The 20,722-nt window shown below is 27.5% G+C and overlaps 3 protein-coding genes across 5 annotated transcripts; 1 reads left to right on the forward strand and 2 right to left on the reverse strand.

Annotated features, from left to right (window-relative positions):
* The first annotated feature begins 2,232 nt into the window (after positions 1-2,232).
* LOC140676207 (adenosine deaminase 2) lies at positions 2,233-9,889 on the forward strand. Its single transcript, XM_072911061.1, has 5 exons — positions 2,233-2,369; positions 4,754-5,138; positions 7,598-8,183; positions 8,495-8,815; positions 9,115-9,889. The coding sequence occupies exons 2-5, from the start codon at positions 4,907-4,909 to the stop codon at positions 9,509-9,511; spliced, it is 1,536 nt and encodes a 511-aa protein (XP_072767162.1). The 5' UTR covers positions 2,233-2,369; positions 4,754-4,906; the 3' UTR covers positions 9,512-9,889.
* LOC140676214 (odorant receptor 46a-like) lies at positions 9,880-14,782 on the reverse strand. 3 transcript variants are annotated; one of them, XM_072911082.1, is made up of 6 exons: positions 14,564-14,782; positions 14,139-14,392; positions 12,122-12,594; positions 11,953-12,057; positions 10,338-10,493; positions 9,880-10,137 (listed from the first exon to the last, which is right to left on the reverse strand). In XM_072911082.1, exons 1-6 carry the CDS (start codon positions 14,635-14,637, stop codon positions 10,084-10,086), a joined length of 1,116 nt encoding a protein of 371 aa, XP_072767183.1. In that variant the 5' UTR covers positions 14,638-14,782; the 3' UTR covers positions 9,880-10,083. The 3 variants fall into 3 exon arrangements, with proteins under 3 accessions (XP_072767183.1, XP_072767192.1, XP_072767174.1); XM_072911091.1 differs by having other exon boundaries at positions 14,139-14,345; positions 14,562-14,782; XM_072911073.1 differs by having other exon boundaries at positions 14,534-14,782.
* A 578-nt stretch (positions 14,783-15,360) lies between these two features.
* LOC140676229 (odorant receptor 46a-like) lies at positions 15,361-18,885 on the reverse strand. The gene is made up of 6 exons (XM_072911103.1): positions 18,745-18,885; positions 18,328-18,581; positions 17,383-17,849; positions 15,980-16,084; positions 15,700-15,855; positions 15,361-15,494 (listed from the first exon to the last, which is right to left on the reverse strand). The coding sequence occupies exons 1-6, from the start codon at positions 18,846-18,848 to the stop codon at positions 15,441-15,443; spliced, it is 1,140 nt and encodes a 379-aa protein (XP_072767204.1). The 5' UTR covers positions 18,849-18,885; the 3' UTR covers positions 15,361-15,440.
* Positions 18,886-20,722: the final 1,837 nt, after the last annotated feature.

The raw sequence follows: 20,722 nt of genomic DNA on the forward strand, positions 1-20,722 counted from the left end.
ACGCAGTCTCATGCATGCACGTATTCATGATAATAAATAAATAAATAAATAAATATATATATATAAATATATATATATAAATATATATATATATATATATTTATTTATTTATTTATTATTATGAATACGTGCATGCATGAGACTGCGTTTGTTCATATTTAAAAAATTTTTCATATTTGTTTAATTTTTGAAAATAATAGATTATAATAAATAGTTAAGTAGATTAAATCTAGTTACGATGAAAAAAATCATAAGTAATAAATATATCTGAATAGTGATAAAGAGATAAATAAAATATCACTTATTAGAATGTTTACCTGAGAGTTTATGGCTTATCAAAAAGATATAAAGTGAACTGTCCTTATTAAGATTAGTCTTTTCTATTAATAGTTCATTATATGACTTAATCATATTTTTACATAGAATTATGATCAAAAGTTTTCCTAAAGCTAAAAGGATGATTCACATAAAAATAGTTTTGAGTTAGTGCGTAAACTATTTGACATTTATATTAACACATGACTGTAAGTTAATTTCACTATATGTATAGTTTTTTTTTTACCAATATTTCTATAAATTTAACTCTAGACAGTGTCTTTAATAGATGAAAATTTTTATCTAATATATGTAATTCCTTTCTATCAGAATTCAAATCGGAATTTTTACTAGGTAGTAAATTTCGTGCTTAATTCCTCAGTCTTTACATTTAACAATGTTTATATTACTAATCTTTGGGTACACCTATAGGCTCCTTCCCTCTCCCCTCTTATAGCTGATATGGTATAATGTTACAAAATCTAAAATTTTCTAGATAAAGCGCTTCAATCTTTAAGATCTATTTCTCCTATATATTTTAGATATGTAAATAATGTTAGGCTGGCTATCTCTTCATTCTTTATTGACCACACATTAATCATATTTAATTCCTTTCATAAAAGACTTCAATTTACACTTGAAACTTAGAGGACAATGACCAACTTAAATTCCTAGATGTAACACTCTTTACATTTAACAATGTTTATATTACTAATCTTTGGGTACACCTATAGGCTCCTTCCCTCTCCCCTCTTATAGCTGATATGGTATAATGTTACAAGATCTAAAATTTTCTAGATAAAGTGCTTCAATCTTTAAGATCTATTTCTCCTATATATTTTAGATATGTAAATAATGTTAGGCTGGCTAACTCTTTATTCTTTATTGACCACACATTAATCATATTTAATTCCTTTCATAAAAGACTTCAATTTACACTTGAAATTTAGAGGACAATGACCAACTTAAATTCCTAGATGTAACACTAATAGTGGAAAATAATTATATATATAGTGTTAAATTGGTGTTAGAAATCAACTTATTCTAAAAGAGACTTGAATTTTTTCTCTCAGCATTCTTACTGTTAGAAGCGAGGCACGATTATATATTATAATATTAGTAGATAGAATTTTTTTATTTTCACATCTTTGATTTCATTCAAAAAACCTTGAATTCGTAGTTAAAATATTACTAGACAACTGTCATCCAATATAAATATGATTTTTGAAGCAATTAATTATCCTCTTATTAAAATTCTTATTAAACAAATTTAACAATAGCAATTGCAATAACATTCGTTCTTTAGAATAAGTATCTTATTTCACAATACCTTATTTACCTAACATATCTAAACAATTTAAAAACATCGTCTGAAAGATCTGAAGGTGAAAAATCGGTTTATTTCAACCTTAAATTAAATAAATTTATAAGAGTACATAAAGATATCATTCTCTAAATTTCCAAAAACAAATGTTGTTTATAAAATTAATTGTAATAATTGTAACGCATTATATGTTGATCAGACTAGTAGGAAGTTAAAATCTAGAATATCAGAACACCAACAGCATATTGGTAGAAATAAAACTTACAAATCAGTTACATATATGTAACTGACTACCGACTTAATCATAGTTATGATTTTGAGTGAGATGAGGTAAAGATAGTGGATAGCGAATCATTTTATAATTAAAGATTAATTTCCAAAACAATATTTATTAGAAGACAACATAATGGTCTAAATTTGCAGACACAAAATGTTTACCAACTACTATTGTGAAATAATTTATACTTCTGAAGATTTGAAGGTTATTATGAAAATTACATAAAAATAGGTTTTATAAAAGTTATATAAATAGGAATAAATAAATAAATATATATATATATATATCATACATTTATCTACACATAATTTCATAGTCTGTTTTTAACTGTGTAAGCGAGTGGTATAATTTATTATTTTTCTCTTCAAAATAATAAATTTGTTATTGATATCGTTGTTATTCATCTTCATATCTATACATAAGCCTCTATTTATTTTATATCTTTACTCCTCGGTAAAAAATTTCTCATATATAATTATATATAACAATATAAAAGTATATAGAAATATATAAAATTCTGTATAAGTTATGTATAGTATGCATAATTTTGTATTATCGTTGACTGACATTTAGCCAACATTAATATAAAATTATATATAATTATACAACAAGTCATATATTATTATATATAATTATACATAACTTATATAAAATTTTATATATTTCTATATAATTTTATATGGTCATATATGATATATGATTATACATAACAAATTTTTTACCGGGTTATCAAGAATGTTATGCGTAACAAATCTTCTAGTAAAAAAACTAATAAAAAGTGCTTATATTTACATAGACTTTTATGATGACGATATTAGCGAATTCATGTTAACAGATGATTGAGTATATTAATTTATAATTCTTTTCGCTTTGTTTTAATAGTTGAGTCAATACATTTAATAGATTTTAATTTATAGTGATATTTCAATTATATTCTTGTACTGAGGAAAATACAAAAAATTGGACTAAAACATCCCGATAAAAAATTTGTTATGTATAATCATATATGATATATGACCATATAAAATTATATAGAAATATATAAAATTTTGTATAAGTTATGTATAATTATATATAATAATATATGACTTATTATATAATTATATATAATTTTATATTAATGTTGGCTAGATGTCAGTCAACGATAGTACAAAATTATGCATACTATACATAACTATGCATAACTTATACAGTATTTTATATATTTCTATATACTTTTATATTGTTATATATAATTATATATGAGAAATTTTTTACCGGGATTTGTTCCGATTTTTTCTTAACAAATTATCATAATTATTATACTATTACATGTTAACCATGTAGATCTCTGATTGTTTTTGCATTCAAATGATTCTATTAAAGTTGCTCTTAGGCGGCTTTTATATTTATATTCGTTTATAACCTTTACATTCGTTTATTGATTTATATTCGAAGATCCTGATAAAAAATTTTTATATATAATCAATCTAATTATACAAATTTATATACGAAATTTGTCCACTTTATATATAATTATATATAATTATACATAAAATATTGCAGGCATTGTGTGTAAGTATATATACATAATTCTAATTGCAGCTATCAATTTATTTGTATATAAATATACGTAACGTTTTATACGGTGTCATCTATAATTATACACAATTGTGTAGAATACTATATAATTATATTTAATTCTGCATAACTATACATAAGAAATTTTTTATCGGGAGTTATTCTGTTTATTGATTAGATTTACTTTATATATGCTTATGAAAAAGGAATATTAATGAGATACAAGATAATAATGTAAGTGTAAATATATAAAAGAATTAAAATAAGTTAAAATGCAATAAAATACCTTGTAAATAATAGCTTAGTAACTAATCATTTGGTAACCTAACTTAAAATTTACGTATTAACAAATTTTGTATAGCATGTAATTTATGTTGTGTTGAAAGTATTTACTTTTACAACACATTCTTATTTTAATCATTTTAATCCATCTTTCTAACATTTCTATCTTATCATCGGCACATATTTATATCTGCATTGAGCGAAAATCGTAAGCGATAATTCATCATCAGACACACTATCTCCTTTCTTTCTTATCAATTTATTTTTATCGCGATAAAAAATGAAAGTAACGGTAAAATACCTTTTTTTGTAACCTAGTGATATCAATACATTTGTTTTATAAAATTTTATCTTGTAGAATTTTCGCATGTGCAAACATATTATTTATACATTAATTAATTTAATTGAATTACGTATTACGTTTACATAATTTAATTAAATGTATAAAGAGTTCGATAAGAAAAAGAAGAACGGAAGTAATAAACATTACAATTATTTCTTTAATTTTTAAGTTAAAGATAAAGTTTCTGCCTAATATGAAATATATTAAATTACAGAACGTTTGTGCAAAGTCCTTGCTTTTTTTACAATTTTTAAACAGGTTATTTGAAATTAGAAACAAGTTGTATTTATTCCTTAGTTTAAATTAGCCGAAAGAAAAAGATCGATTAAATAAAAAACAATTAAATAAAAAAAATAGTTTTTATTCTTTAAATCTTTATTGTGTGCAATATTGCCGCAACAAACATTCAAATTATCAAAGTACAAAATTTATTTTATTAATAATGATTTGTATAAATAAATTTACATATATATCTCTGCGATGCAATGTGGATTTCTGTCACAATGTTTAATTTATACGGCTAAGAAATACGCACGTGTAATTGGTTATTGGTACAGATGGTCAGCAAGTTCTGCTATTTAGTTATCGGCCCTCATTATATACCACTCCTGGACTCCTGGTACCCTTATAATAATAGTCCCGTTGGTAAAAGTATTTCAGTGGAGATCAAACAGCCGTGACGTTCACATAGCTCTATTTTACGTAGAATCGAGTAACCTTTCGAAAGTGTTTTATCGTGGCAAAAGTGCACAACGACAATAACAATTCGTGTCTAATTAGTAAAGTACAGTTTTCCACGATCAACATGGCCTGGTTGAGCTTGTTCACCTTGACGATCCTGATTTGTGGCAACATGATCAACGCGTACTTCATACACAAACAAGAATTCCCGCGACAGCTGACTTATTGGCAACTTCGACGGGAACTGATGATGACTGAAAAGCGATATTTCCTGGGTGGCAATTTGAAGCTCAATTTCATCGAATCCATTGCGAATCAGGTTCTGATGTCAATCAAAAGCCGAGAAATCCAAGATGGTTTGATCTTTTTAATTTCACAATAATAATTAGTTAAACGCGTCCGCACATTATCTGCAATTATTTAAATAAAGAGATCAGTTTTTTTAGATTTTCACTTAAATGAAGTAATGATAAATATCAATTTCTGGTGCAATTTCTTTTGTTGTATGACAAGTTTTTGAGCGTTGTTTAAAAATGAATTTTTGTGACAAAAAGATTCAGAATTTTTTTTTACATTCAATGTAATTAATTATCGGATCATTCACTTTTGTTTAATTTTTTCACGAAATAAATCTTAAAATTAACTGTTTTACTTCTATTTTTTCTTTTTCTCTATTTAAATACCACTATATTAAAATATAAATATAAAAACCGTATATCATCTATTGTTCTGATTGAAAGATGCGATGTCTCGACGCTAAATGTACATAAAAATAATGACAGATTGTCATGAAAAATTGTGCAGTGAAAAATAAAGCGCAAAGATAAATAATAAATATATAAATATATAGAGATTAATATATAAAGATTAATATATTGAAATGATAAAATGATAAAAACTGATAAAAAGCATGAAGACAATTCATCATACCTTAAACTGCTATTATCGATTTAATCTTTAAAATTAATTTTATCAGGAAACGTTTAGATTTTTTTCGTAAGCAATTTTTTTATAAATAATATTTTCAACGTTGTATTACCAATAATCACACATAAAACCATGAATTTATGATGCAAAATATCAATAAATATTCGTCTTGATGACAAAAGTATCATGATTTATCAACGTACATATTAACGACATTCAATATTAAACATACTACAAACATATATATTATTAAAATATATTACAAACATAAACAAATATTAAAATGCTTCTCGATGTATATGATTTTGCTGAAGCATATAATTTCACATTTCTATTTTTATATTCATAATTATTTTTATCTTTATAATTCATAATTTCGACTTTTATATTCATAATTTTCTACTTTTATATTTCATAAACAAACAACTATCAATAGCGAATAAGAACCATACGCAGATGTAATGTAAATTTCTTAGAAATTAATTTTTTCCGCGAAAATTGAAACGTGCACAGGGTACATATTTTACTTGGTGCATTTACCAAGAAATAGATTCTCATTTTTGAAAAACTTATACCCCCCTCTTTACCCTTCCTAAAGAGATAGTAGGCGAGAAAAATAACGGAGCTAACTTCCTGATAAAATTAGTTTTAAAGATAATAGTTTAAGCTATTATGAAATGTTTTTATGCTTCTTATCAGTTTTTAACATTTCAATATATTAATCTTTATTTTTCACTGCACAATTTTTTACGACAATCTGTCATTATTTTTATGTATTTAGCGTCGAGACATTGTCGCATCTTTTAATCAGAACAATAGATAATATACAGTTTTTAATATAATGGTATTTATATTTCATAATTACGTTTTTAATATTTCAGTAGTGCTACATTAAATATAGTCAAAGATTTAACTTTTAAAGTCTGCTATCTTTTATAGAATATATACGTTTTTCTAGCGTTAAATAATGCAATTAATAATAAATACATCTTTAATATTAAAGATTTTTAATGATGAAAATATTCTTATCATTAAAAAATAAAGAGAAAGAAAAAAATAAAATGTCATAAAAACATATACGTATGTAAAATATATACTTACATATAAGGAAAAAGAAAAAGTCGACAGCAGGATGTACACCATTAATATTAACTGATAACGGAATATGTAGGCAATATTTGATTAATGGATTCAGCTTTATGATCTTGTCTTTGATATATGTCAAGATCAATATTAAGTATTGTCCAAAAGCGTTGCTTGTTTATTAAAAAAGATAAATATTGACATCAACAAACCCAGCCTCAATGACCTTGACCTTGACAATGTCAAGTGCATATGTTGTCAAGATCAAGATCAAGGTCATGAGACTGGGTCTGGTGATATCAATTATAATTCCTTTTTAATAAACAATCAAAGAACGTGCAAGTGGGTGTTACTTGACATATGTTGTCGAGCTCATGGCTCTAAGTAACATCCAGAAGGTTTCAGCCGTCGCTATACATAAATCTCTGCCCATGCATCCCTATTTTGAAAAAAAAAATTAACCAATCCATTTCCAAGGGAAATGAATTTTTATTTTTCTTCAATTCTACAAATGGATTAGGTTAATATTTTGGTAATGAAGTTGCAGGCGGAGACCTAGCGTCTGATTTATTACATGCAAAAAACTAAATCTGTTAAGAATAAGTTCTATTAAATATACATAGTATCCGATAATTACCTATACGTATAATTCGTGAAAATTATTTTATTTTTAACTTTTTAATAAACAGCGAATGACGCTTAAAATCTTTTGGATATTCAGGATTACGACCTTGACAGACAAAAACAAGGTCACTGAAGCTGGGTCCGTTAATGTCAATTTACTGAAATCTTTTGTATTTTGCAGGATTTATCAATAATAATTTTCTACCATCGCGCAACTTTTTGGAGGTGATATTGGAAATCGAGAAATCCGGAGTATTCAAGATTCTACGTGAAATGCCTAAGGGCGCCGTTCTTCATGTTCACCAGTCCGGCATAGGCTCGATCGATTATAAGCTCAACAATGTGACCTATCGCGAGAATCTGTACGTGTGTGATCAAAACAACAGTTTAAAACTTATGTTTTTCAATAAGCCTGATGAAACGTGCGATTGGCAATTGCTGAGCGAGGTACGACGGGATCAACGACAGGCCGACGCGATCAATGACAGAATCAGAAGGTCGTTGACCATGATCACGGAAAATCCGAGAAGCGCTTACAGCACCGTCGATAAGGCATGGGAAAAGTTTGATAGCATTTTCAAGTTTATGAAGTCCTGGCTGTCCTACCGACCTGTCTTCGAAGATGTTTATTACTACGTACTACAAGAGTTTTATGAGGATAATGTAATGTATGTGGAGATACGAACGACACTATCGTCAATTTACGATTTTGACAGGGTCTACGGATCGCTGGAAATGGCGGGGATTATCAAGAATGTCACCGATCGGTAAAAAAGCTTTCAGTTTGTTTAAACTATCTTATTTTTATAACTCAGATAAATAAATTTTTATAACATAATTAGATAGTTTTAATTATCTAATATTTAATGACATTAGCTTACCACTTTCTGTTGGTATTTTTATTAGAGGTATTACTAATATTTCATATTTTTCAAAACTGATGGTTTAAAAGATGAAGTCTGATACGAGAAAAGAATATTTTGCTTTTTAATTTATTTCAATAATTTATTTATTTATTTTATCACTATAATGAAAAGTATTGTAAGCAAAGAGATGTGATCAAATAAATGTATGATAGGTTCATACGAGACCATCCTGATTTCCTTGGAGTTAAGCTTATATATGCGCCGAGACGATCCATCAATGAAACAAAATTAGAGGAATATCTGAAAAAGTTGGTGCAACTGACGGAACACTATCCGAATTTTGTAGTTGGTTTTGACTTGGTTGGCCAGGAGGATAAAGGAGAACCTCTTGTGAAATTCGCCGACAAATTAAACTTCGTTAATAAGAATATTAAATTTTTCTTCCATGCTGGAGAGACCAATTGGAACGGAGAGTCGACTGATTTAAATCTTTTTGATGCTTTGTTACTCAACACCAAACGTATCGGCCACGGGTGAGTTAGCGTAAATAAAATTAATTTAGAAAATTTAATATAGAAACATTAATTAATTAAAGAATTAAAGACAAAAATTGGGTTTTTTTTACGATATTTTTACTTCATTATTTAAAATTATTTAGCTTATCTTTTAAATTTTTATTTTTAAATTATTTTGTTTTAAAATTTTTATTTTTAAAAAATTCTCAATGAAGTAGATTGCAATATCGAAATACAGTTTACCTAAAATAATAATTGTTCGCAATCTATAATTGATATAATTCATTGACACATCGGCATTCATAACATTTCTTCAGATATGCATTAACGAAACATCCACTTTTATGGAAATATGTGCAAGAATTGGGAGTCGCGGTAGAGATTTGTCCCATCTCGAACCAAGTTCTCAGTCTCGTAGAAGACATGCGGAATCATCCCGCGACCGCGATGTTCGCGTTAGCCTCGCCCGTCGTGATTTCCAGCGACGATCCCGGCCTTTGGGGCGTTAAAGGACTCAGTTACGATTTTTACGAAGCCTTCATGGGTCTTATGAGCACCCATTCGGATCTCAGAAGTCTCAAGCAACTAGCGATAAACTCGCTGATCTATAGCAGCATGAACGATGAAGAAAAGAGTGCTGCGTTAAACAAATGGCAGGCCAAATGGGATGCCTTCGTAAACAAGCTGGCTTATTCATTTCATCATAATAGATAATGATAATAGATGGCAAAGATTATTTCGATGGCAGATATTATTTTAGATGGCAATGATTAGATTCTTTTTTTGCATCCCCTCAATACAAATAGGGTGTATACAAACAAGGATATATCTCTGAAAGAATAACAGAACGATGCTATTGAATATAACTCAAAAATATTATTAAATTATTCGTACATAATACTTTTATTTTATGAATGTTTTATAATATTTTTGTAATGTTTTTTTAATGTTTTAACTTTCTCAATATAATAATTAAAACTGCATTTTATTCTAAAAAGTTAAATTTAAAAATTGCATAGAATTTTCTTGTATTTTTATATGTATTACATTTTATATGAATCTTTTTATTACTTCACCACATATTTGTTAATTACACATTATTAGCGATAAGCATGAAAATATTTCTAATGCGCGTTCATTTTTAATTATGCTCATTAAAGAAACTTATTCATGTGAAGGAAGTTTCTTTAGAAAAATATTACGTTATGTGTTACGTTTTATACAATGAGATAAAAATTACATAAAAAATAAATTTTATTTTTCACTATACACGAAGCAACGATTTATCAATTCGACGCCTGCTGTAAGAGATTGTAAGCTGAGTAAGAAGTTCTGCAGATCTGAAATTTTACCATTATTATTATGACCATTGTTCCCATTATAAGAAATCATCTATCTATGTTAATCTGTGCAATTAACTTCTTATAATTACTGCGATAACAATATACTATACATATTTGTATTGTATATTTGTATACTATAAATATGGATTCACGACACGCAATATATGTAAATTTATGTTTCCTACTCATTAACTTACCCAAGTAAAAGTGTTTAGTGATAATGCAAACATTCCGTGATAGGACAATATTATTCCTTTTTGACTGTTTATCATGATAAAGATTAGCAATCTGCGTTCTTGCGGCGTCACTTTAGTCCAATCGCTGGAATAAATAGCGGTTGCGATACTTTTACTCTGAGAAAAAAAAATTTAAATAAAATCTGTCAATTTATAATTTATATTTATACTAGTTACTCGTTCTCTTTCTTTATATTAACAATAAGATATTAATTCTACAAGCACGCACTTTTCAGACAATTATCACAATAGAATTTTTCAAATTTTCTATTTCTCTAATAAAAGTTAATAGGCTCTCAATTCAGAAATAAATTAATACAATAAAAGGGCTTTAAAAGCCGAACGCAAGATGTAGGAGCGTAAATAAAAACAATATTTAAAGGCAAAGAATTCAAAATTCAGACGTTTTGGTTCTTCTTTGGATCATCCTCAGTGATACAAAAATAATAAATAAACAATGATCAATTACAATTGCTTGATTACATTTGATAAAATGAGTCTCCTAGCGGCCTACTACTATGCAGTTTAAAATGTAGAAGTGCATACTCAAATGCATCGTCATAATGGTAAGATTAAAAAATATAAAGAAGGAAATCCATCACAAACACAAGTAATCTTCTTTTATTGTATTAATTTATTTCTGTTTCTATTTTTATTTCTATTTCATTTAAATACAGGATATAATTAAAAAACTGTTCAACTATGGAAAAATAATCACTCCACAGACTTTTATACAATATGCTAAACTGCTAGAATAACTATGTTGATTTGATGACAGATAAAATCAAGGCTATTTATAATTGGGTAGAATGTGAGTGTATATGCTTGTCATTTTAAGGATGTGTGTATCAGTGTATAATGCAACCTGTATATACATATATATATATATATATATATATATATATATATATATATATATATATATATATATACAGGGTGTCCGGTAATGATCGCCTCATCTCTCTAGGGCAGATAGAGCAGGTCAAACTGAACATAAAAGTCTTCTATCATTTTGCGATTTTCGCAATAATTATTAAAATATTAATTAAAAACGCTCAGCATATGCTGAGTGTTATATACGGCGCGCGCCCACACATTGAGCGTTTTTAATTAATATTTTAATCATTATTGCGCAAATCGCAAAATTGTAGAGGACTTTTATGTTCAGTTTGACCTGCTCTATCTGCCCTAGAGAGGTGAGGCAGTCATTACCGGACATCCTGTATATATATTTTACCAATGTGCTTGATACATAGAAAATGAGAACATATTATATAAACATATTATATAGGTTCAGAGGTATTCAAATGAGAAAGGTGCAGACGCTTGTTTCATTAATGGGTTAAAAGTAAAAATAAAAATTACATATTTAATGACTGGTCTTATGAATTGTTAATGACTGCTGAGAATTAGACAGTGTCTAAAATAACTCTATAAGTATTTCCGCACTTATAATCACATGACTTGTGCTTTCATACTCTATATGTGAGGAAGTGTCTCCCCAAAGTTTGATCATATCTTTTAATTACACTTTGTATATATACTTTTTATTATCCGTTTACATAATTTAATTTACCTTCAATTGAAGCTCGTTTCCGTACCAGCAATAATAAAATATTTGAAGCAATATACCGTTCAGATACAAAAACATAGAAAGAAACTCCAAACTGAGCAACTTTGTCTGTAAGAAATAAATGTATATCACATCAGTAACACTATAAATAAAATGTTTTATTCTCTCATACCTTGGATATTAGAAAAATGCTGGTGCATACAATAACTAGACTGAAAAAGAAAAATATCATGATTGACCATATGAATAATTCTTGTATTTTTTTTACCACGATCTTAACGAGCAAATGATGTTTGACGCATTCTTCGATCGAGACCTTCGTCTCTGAGCTTTTTCCGAAAGAAATGTTTTTCAAATTGTCTGTTAATCTATGACACATCAACTCGATCTGTGCGCAGGTGTGAATTGTGAAGCCATAGACAAGACTGTCGAAGGAAACGTTGAGTATTATCCCATAAAACAGCGTTAAAAATTGCTGCAGATATGTCGCTAGGTATATAAGTAGATTCGACACAGAATACGGAACGTATGACTTCAACGGCAGCACACGCTCGTTTTTCGTGAGTAGTCCTAGACCTGGCGTAATCATGAGACCCATCCCAGTGGCAAGTGATATCATCATGAACGACACAATGCTCCACTTAGCTATAATGAATACCGAAGAAGAAATAAATTCAAATCATTCAATTTATTTACACATTGTGTGAATAAATTGAATGATTTTGGCTAGTCAGGTCGTTTTAATTAACCCGTTGCATATAATATTTGTTATAAATAATATATGATCACATAATGTGTGAATAAATTGAATGATTTTGGCTAGTCAGGTCGTTTTAATTAACCCGTTGTTTATAATTAAATACTAGCGACTTTAATCTCTAACTTATATAAATATTATATGATTAAATCTATATAATGTCAAATATGATGAAATTGATTTAGATAAAAATACTGTTAAACTTTATTTAATATCAGGTAAGATGTTCTATCTGATTATGTATATGTATGTATGAAAATGGATCTAGCCAAGTATGATTATATATTATAGTATGTATTATATTTTTTCTCCTATATAATTACATATAAGTCCATTTTTTCTTCGATAGTTAAATTAATTTCTAAAAATTGTTTTTACATAATGTTTAGTATTCATTTTCTTACGGTATATAAAATATTATTTGTGTCCAAAAATTATTCGATCGAAATTTATCATGTAAACAACCGGCAAATTTAATTATATTTTTTAATACTAATATCCACAAATATTTATCTTTAATTTTAATTTGTATGTTTATTCACTTATATTAAAATGCAATAAAAGTATAATTTCTTTTTCATAATTATAAATTAAATTATAAATTATTTATTATATCAAAAATTATATATAAAAATTATATAAAAATTATATTAAAAAAATCTCCCAATCGATGCACCTTGATGTTGATGACAGAACTGTGATTTGGAAACTTTTTCCTAAATGAAAAACTAATAATACGTAGTGAGCATATTTGAATGTATATTAGTGTGATTAGTCGGTTTTCAATGTTTCGCGAATAATGAGTAGTGTCTTCGTGTCATATTTTGCTTCGATAAACCGATTCGGTTTAAATTGATTAAAATTTAATTGTTCAAGCAGGATAAGATAGTCTTAGTTCCATCTTGTTTCTTGTCTCATGCACTGTATAGTGTCACTGTATCATGTCTACAAATGCAGATCGATATCAATCGGTCTCTTCTTTCATTACATTTTAAAGGCATTTATGTACTCTGAGACAAGAGTTGACGAAAACAATTTGCGTTGATCTCCTCTATTGATTTCGTATTCTTCTTTAATCGATTTTTAGTGTCGCGAATAATTAATCTTTGCCTAATATATCGATTTTGCTCCGATAAACGTTCAATTGTTCGATAATATCAAAGTAAATTTTTATTTTTTTAAATCAAATTACGTAATGAAAATTGCTTTCAGTAAAAAAGTTAATAAGCATCACGGAAAAGAAATAAACAATAAACTTCGAGACTTTTGATATATTTAGTTATCTATTATTATTAGTTATATATTATTATAGATATTTTAGTAAGCTTTTTTTAAAAGTGAATTCTGTTTTGAATTTGGTTGCAAATTTTAGATCGTCTAAAAAGATCTTAATATTATACGATATTTCATCATACATAAATTATTCGAATACCTCTGCGACTATGTTCTTCCATTATTAGTTTTTCCGTGGAGTCTCTTGGTTGGCACATTTTTATGCGCAGACAATCTAGCAATTCGAACACTTTATTTTCTCGTAGCAGAAAATTTGCATATTTTACACTCAGCGTCAAGAAAGTTAATCCCAAGAAGAGCCCTTCTGTCAATTCGTAAATGTGATCCCGCGTTCGAATCACTTCTACTGCATCAAGTATTGTAAATTCATATATCAAGAAAACTATCGTGTACCTGCGAGTATTATAATCTTAAATAATCAATCAATAAGTTGACAAGAGAAAAAGAATTCAAAGAAATTGTAAAAAATAATACACTTTGTAATATTTTGTTATAGTTGATTTTAATGTATTTCACGTGTATCTTTATATATACTTGTAACAAAAACGCAAAAATCCAATACACATATTGTTGTCCTCTCGTTCTTTCCATGCGCCGCAAAACTGTAGAGCTTTGAAATTTACCGGTAAAATGTCCATACTTTCGTATTATTGTTGTGTAATTGTCAGAGCTTTAATCTTGTCCTGTTTCAATCGTGAAATTTCTTTTGTCTTTTAATAATGCATCAGTTTATTCCGAGTTAAATGATAAATTTTCCTCCAAGAAATTTGTGTCATCATTACGAGTTGCATTAGTAATAAGGTGTATACAACATTATAGTGTGTACGTTAAACTTTAATGTGGTCGAGTATCTTAGCATCAGCAGTCTTTTCCCAACATAGTATTCGTTTCACCTATCGGAGAAAAAAGAATTCGTTTTCACATACACAACATATTTTATTTAGACATGAGACAATCGCAAAATATCTCGCAGGAAATATTTGTTAAAAAGAATTTTTATTCAACATAATATTAAGTTTCCACAGAAAAAAATATATATTAAACTTAATACTAAATAGAAAATATGTGCCTCTAGATTTATGCGACATGAATGAGAAACTATGTTGGAAGTGTATAAAGGTAAGAAGTTTTATAACCGCTGGTTAGAAATAGAATTTTTCAAGACAATTTCATTATATTAACAAAAATTTAAAAATTTAATTCTAAACTATTAGTAAATTTAGTGTAAAAAGAGGTTTTATGAAACTAGACTTTTGATAGTGAATATTTAAGGTTTTATTAACAAGCAACAAATCATTATTCGTAAAAATTTACTATATAATTAATAATAACTTATATAAATTTTTTCAGAAAATATTATATGTCTTCTACGTCTTATATAAATATAGAACTACGTTGTAATGAAAAGAAATTTTATTTCAATTAACGATATATTTGTTAATTAATTCGATGCTTGTTGCAAGAGATTAAAGGCTGAGTAAGATGTTTTACAAATCTAAAAAAAAAGTAATATTAATAATGTTATATTTGTAAATGTTAATATTTCTTCTTTTATGTATATACTAGCTTAAACATTTAGACAATTGCAGTAATAATGAAAAGTTTAAAATACTTTTTTTAATTAAAAATACATACAATCTGTGAATGTAAACTTTGTGATATAAATGCGTATATTTATTTCTAATTGTAAGTTTACTTACCCAGGTAAAAGTGTCCAGAGATAATGCAAACATTCTGTTATTGGAAAATGTCAATCCTTTCTGACTATTTATCATAATAAGTATCAACGATCTACGTTCATGTGACGTAGTCAATGTCCAATTGCTAAAATAAATACTATTTGCAATATTTTTGCTCTGTAAAAAAGTTGTTATACATTGTTATTTATATAATTAGATCTAATATTTTCTTATAGAACAATATTAGTATTTTGCAATTTGAGACTCAGAAATTTTATTGAAATATTATATAATTGTTTACTTTCAATTCAAGCTCGTTCCCAAACCAGCAGTAAAAAAATATCTGCAGCATCATACTGCTAAAATATAGTACCAAAGAAAGAAATTCCATACTAAAAAGTTTTGTCTGCAAAATTAATTTAATTTTTTAATTAAGATAATGCGAAACAGATGCATAGATAAATTTATTTTATTTGTCCAAAGTTTTAGCTAATAGCAATTATGCAATAAATATTGGGTTGTTCAAAAAGTCATTGCGTTTTTCTCCGATAAATGGCTTTAATTGTATTTGTACTTAGTTGTATTATTATTATATTTATGAGCCAATGCGCGTTTAATAGCTGACACTTTTAACTTTCATAAAAAAAGTGCGCGAATCAATAAACATTTATTCTTTCTATAGCGTTTTGAAAATGGAGAGTCAACACGAGCATTTTCGCCAAGTTTTACTTTATTATTTTCGAAAAAGAAAAAACGTAGTGCAGGCTTGCGAAAAGTTGCTTAAAATTTATGGTGACAAAGTCCTAAAAGAACGCCAGTTTCAATATTGGTTTGCTGGTTTCCGTTCTAGTGAATACAGTGTGAAAGATGCATCTTGTTCAGGTCGGCCATTAAAGATTGATGATGAGAAAATAAAGGCATTAGTCGAAGTTAATAGACGTTTTACCATTCGTGAGCTCGCTGAGATACTAAAAGTATTGATTGGAAGTGTTCACCTTCCGTATATTTAAAACAACTTGATTATGCACAATCATAGAGAAGTGGTCTTCCATCACGACAACGCTCGACCACACATACAGTTTGATGACTCGCGAAAAATTGTTGAAGCTTGATTGAGATGTGTTCCCTCAACCACCATACTCATCAGATCTTGCACCATCAAACTACCATTTGTTCCGGTCATTGCAAAACTTCTTGAGTGGAAGAACGTTTCCTTCAGATGACGCAACCGAAAGGCACTTGGATCAATTTTTGGATAATAAAGATAGGAAGTTTTTCGAGAATGGAATTATGAAGCTTATCAAAAGATGATAAAAGGTTATCGAATAAAAAGGGCAATACATCATTGATTAATATCAGTTCTTTGTATAAAATAAACGGTCTTGAAAATCACCGAAAAAAGACGCAATAACTTTTTGAACAACCCAATAGTTAATATATTTTTTAATATAAAATTGTTATTATTAAAATAATATTAATTGCTTATAATATTAGAATATTAATATATTTCAGAAATACGAAGTTTATGTATATATTATTTTTTTATTTATTTATTGAAATATAAATGTTATAATTATATTTTAATAAAACAAAATTAATTTCTAGGCAAATTAAAATTATTTTTGTTTAGAAAGATAGATTGATATTTAATTACAGAATTAATTAAAATAAAAAACAGTTGACAAAAGAGCATATTGTCCCAACCTTTGATATCAGGAAAATACTGGTGCAGAGAATAATAAGACTAAAAAAAAAGAGGACCATGACTGTCCAAATAAATAGCGCTGCTGTTTTCTTCACAAAAGTATGCATGAGTATATGATGTCTGACGCATTCCTCAATCGACGCGGTTGCCTTCTTCTGGAAATTTGCCGAGGCCCTAATATTTTCTCTCAATCGGCGACAAATCAACTCAACCTGTCCGCAAGCGTGAATCGTGAATCCATAAACGAGAGAGTCGAATGAAACGTTGAGCATAACTGCATAAAACAGCGCTGCAGTTTGTTGTAAATAGGTCGCCACATATGGAAACATTTCCGAAACGGAATAGGGAACGTACGATTTTGTGGGTAAGATCCATTTATCCTTGCCGAGGCTCAGAATTGGCACGACCACGAAACCAACAGTAGTAGCTTGCGACATGATTAAGAAGGTAAGAGCGCTCCATTTAGCTGCCATGAATATTTTAATTAATTTCATTAAAAGACTTGTTGATCAGAATTCGAACTATTATAATGAAAAGCGGTCAGTGCGTTAAAGTGAACTTTTCGAATTTTAATAACAATAATTACATTCAAATATTTAAAGGCTCTAATATATAACTATTCGTAGGTAATTTTTTATATAATTAATCTATATAAACAATTTAATTATTATATTCGTAAGAGATTTGCGTTAGTTGAGAGCAAGATGTGGTAAATAAAGTACACAAATTTTCCCTTTTTGATTTTTCTTTATTAATAACTTTGTAAGTTTCGACTTTTTGAACCATCATCAGAGAATGATATGTCACTGAGTGTTTTATTTACCCCATCTGGCTCTCAATTAATCCAAACACTTATAAATGTAATAATTAAATTGTTTATATAGTTTAATTATGTAAAAAAAATTTTTTGAATCATATGTTACTTTTAATAATTATTTCAATACCTTTTCGACTATGAGTCTCTATTATCATCTTTTCCGTCGAATTCCTTGGTTGACACATTTTTACGCGCAGACAATCCAACAACTGTGACACATCCTTCTTTCGTAACAAAAAATTTGCATATTTTAGACACAATGTTACATAAGTCGATGCCAAGAAGAGTCCTTCCGTTAACTCATCGATTTGATTACGCGAACGAATCAGTTCTATCACCTCGAATATTGTAAACTCATATATTAAGAAGAAGATTGCATACCTGCGAGTATAAAAATTTAGGATCAATAGTTTCAAAAATAATCAAAGAAAAATTATCTCTCTGATAACTTTAACAATTTTATATAAAATTAAAAATAGTTTTATATTTATTTTAATTTTAAATAGAGATACGTCACGCGCGTTTATATTTTATACTTAAATACTTGTAACAGAAATGTAGACAACCAACAAAGATGTTATCGTCTTTCCTCTCTTGCCATGCGCCACAAAACCATAAGACCTTAAAGTTCACCGGCAAAATGTCCATAGCTGCACGATATCTTCATTTCATTTGGTATGTCTCAATAGAAATGCCTTCGTTTATTAATAATGAATGATGAGTCCAAGATCGATCACAGTAAGAAGAAATTTCCAGTAATATTTTATCATTGTAAAGTACATTGATAATATAATATTAGCATACGTACACTATCATAGAAGATATTTAAATTTTAAAGATAGTCGACTTATGGTATCTCCAACTATGTAATCTTTTTCCAATGTTATGTATATTGCTCTCATAGAAAAAAAAAATAATACCAAGGTTGTGTTTTGACCTTATGTCATCGTGGAAGAAATTTATTCAAATGACAACTTTTTCGTTGATGAAATATTAAGTAGTGTTGCGTCTGCTTTGTGAAAAGTCTAGTCATAGTAAATAAAATATCGTATACACATTGAGCTATTCAGGAGAATCCGCGGATAGTAATGACACGGACATAATACTTTAGCTTTTAATATTCTCATTTCGTGAATTGTAAATCGACTAAAATAAGCCTTAAAATAAATCATTTTTTATCACATTTTCAATTGTAACTCGTGTCTGTATCAACAGTAGAAAAACACTCGAAACAGGATGCTCTCAACATATAAAATCAATGAGAGAAATCTGACGCTGAGAAGCAAAAATGCTTATTGTTAATTCAGTATATTTGCGTGATAGATACGCGCAATATATAGATACACATTTAGATGATTAATAAATAAATAGTAATGATGTTTTTTTATTAACAATTTGCTATCTGCTATACAATAAAGATGTTTAACATAATATTATAAAAATTTTTACAATGTTGATTAGAGTAGAGCAGATATGTATGTACATCTTGAATGGCAGAGGTCTGTCGGTATTTTTAAGTTCCACAATTAGGAGCGAGTCTGAGAATTATACAAATGGCTTGAGATATACTCATAAAAGCTCGGACACTACTTGGCTGTAATAGATATGTATGTAGAATATTTTGAAAAATGTATTATAAAATATATATATTATTTTAATATTTACAATAATTTACACCATATATTTAAATAGAAGAAATTATGCGTGTACTATAAAATATTGAAAAATATTATGTAATTTTCTATTTAAAAATATTATGTATTTCTATTTAATACATATACGCACACTTGAATCTGCATGATTTCGTCATTGGTCTTTTTTCTTTTATTCGGATTTATATTATTGAATTTGTGCTTTTTTATTTAATTAAAAAATTTTAAATTTTATTTTTAATTTAATTAAATTTGATATATTTTAAGTATTTATACTCTGATATCTCTCATACATAAAAATCTTAATATACTATCACTATAACACTATGTAAATATATTTTCAAATACACTTTTAAAATTTGTTATTATATTATTATCATAACAAATTCATAGATATTAAATGATATATATATATATATATATATATAATGATATATATATGTCTGTAATAGAATAAAAATGTTATTAATAAATTAATTTTTTTTTAATTTAAATGAAAGATACACAAAGGTACATTAAAAGTTAACTATATATATAGTGCAAACGTGTTGCAAAATTAATATATAATGTCTATAGTACAGCATGCTTACATATAGTAAAGGCACTGGATTTTTTCACCCGCGCTATCATGTTTTTGGGATGCAAGTATCATATCAATAATATCAAAAATCTTTGTCATCTTCGTCAAATAATAGTGCTTAAAATTTCGAAAGAAATTTAATCTTTTGACAAAATAATTAATTGTGCAACAAGGTAATTCTCTACAAAACTTTACGCACTCTCATTTGCATACCATTTTTAATCACCACGAGATTTTCAAATTTAAATAAATTTTATATTTTAAATATTATTGAATAATAACAAATTATA

This window comes from Anoplolepis gracilipes, chromosome 1, assembly GCF_047496725.1.
Source record: "Anoplolepis gracilipes chromosome 1, ASM4749672v1, whole genome shotgun sequence".
Taxonomy (NCBI): Eukaryota; Metazoa; Arthropoda; class Insecta; order Hymenoptera; family Formicidae; genus Anoplolepis; species Anoplolepis gracilipes.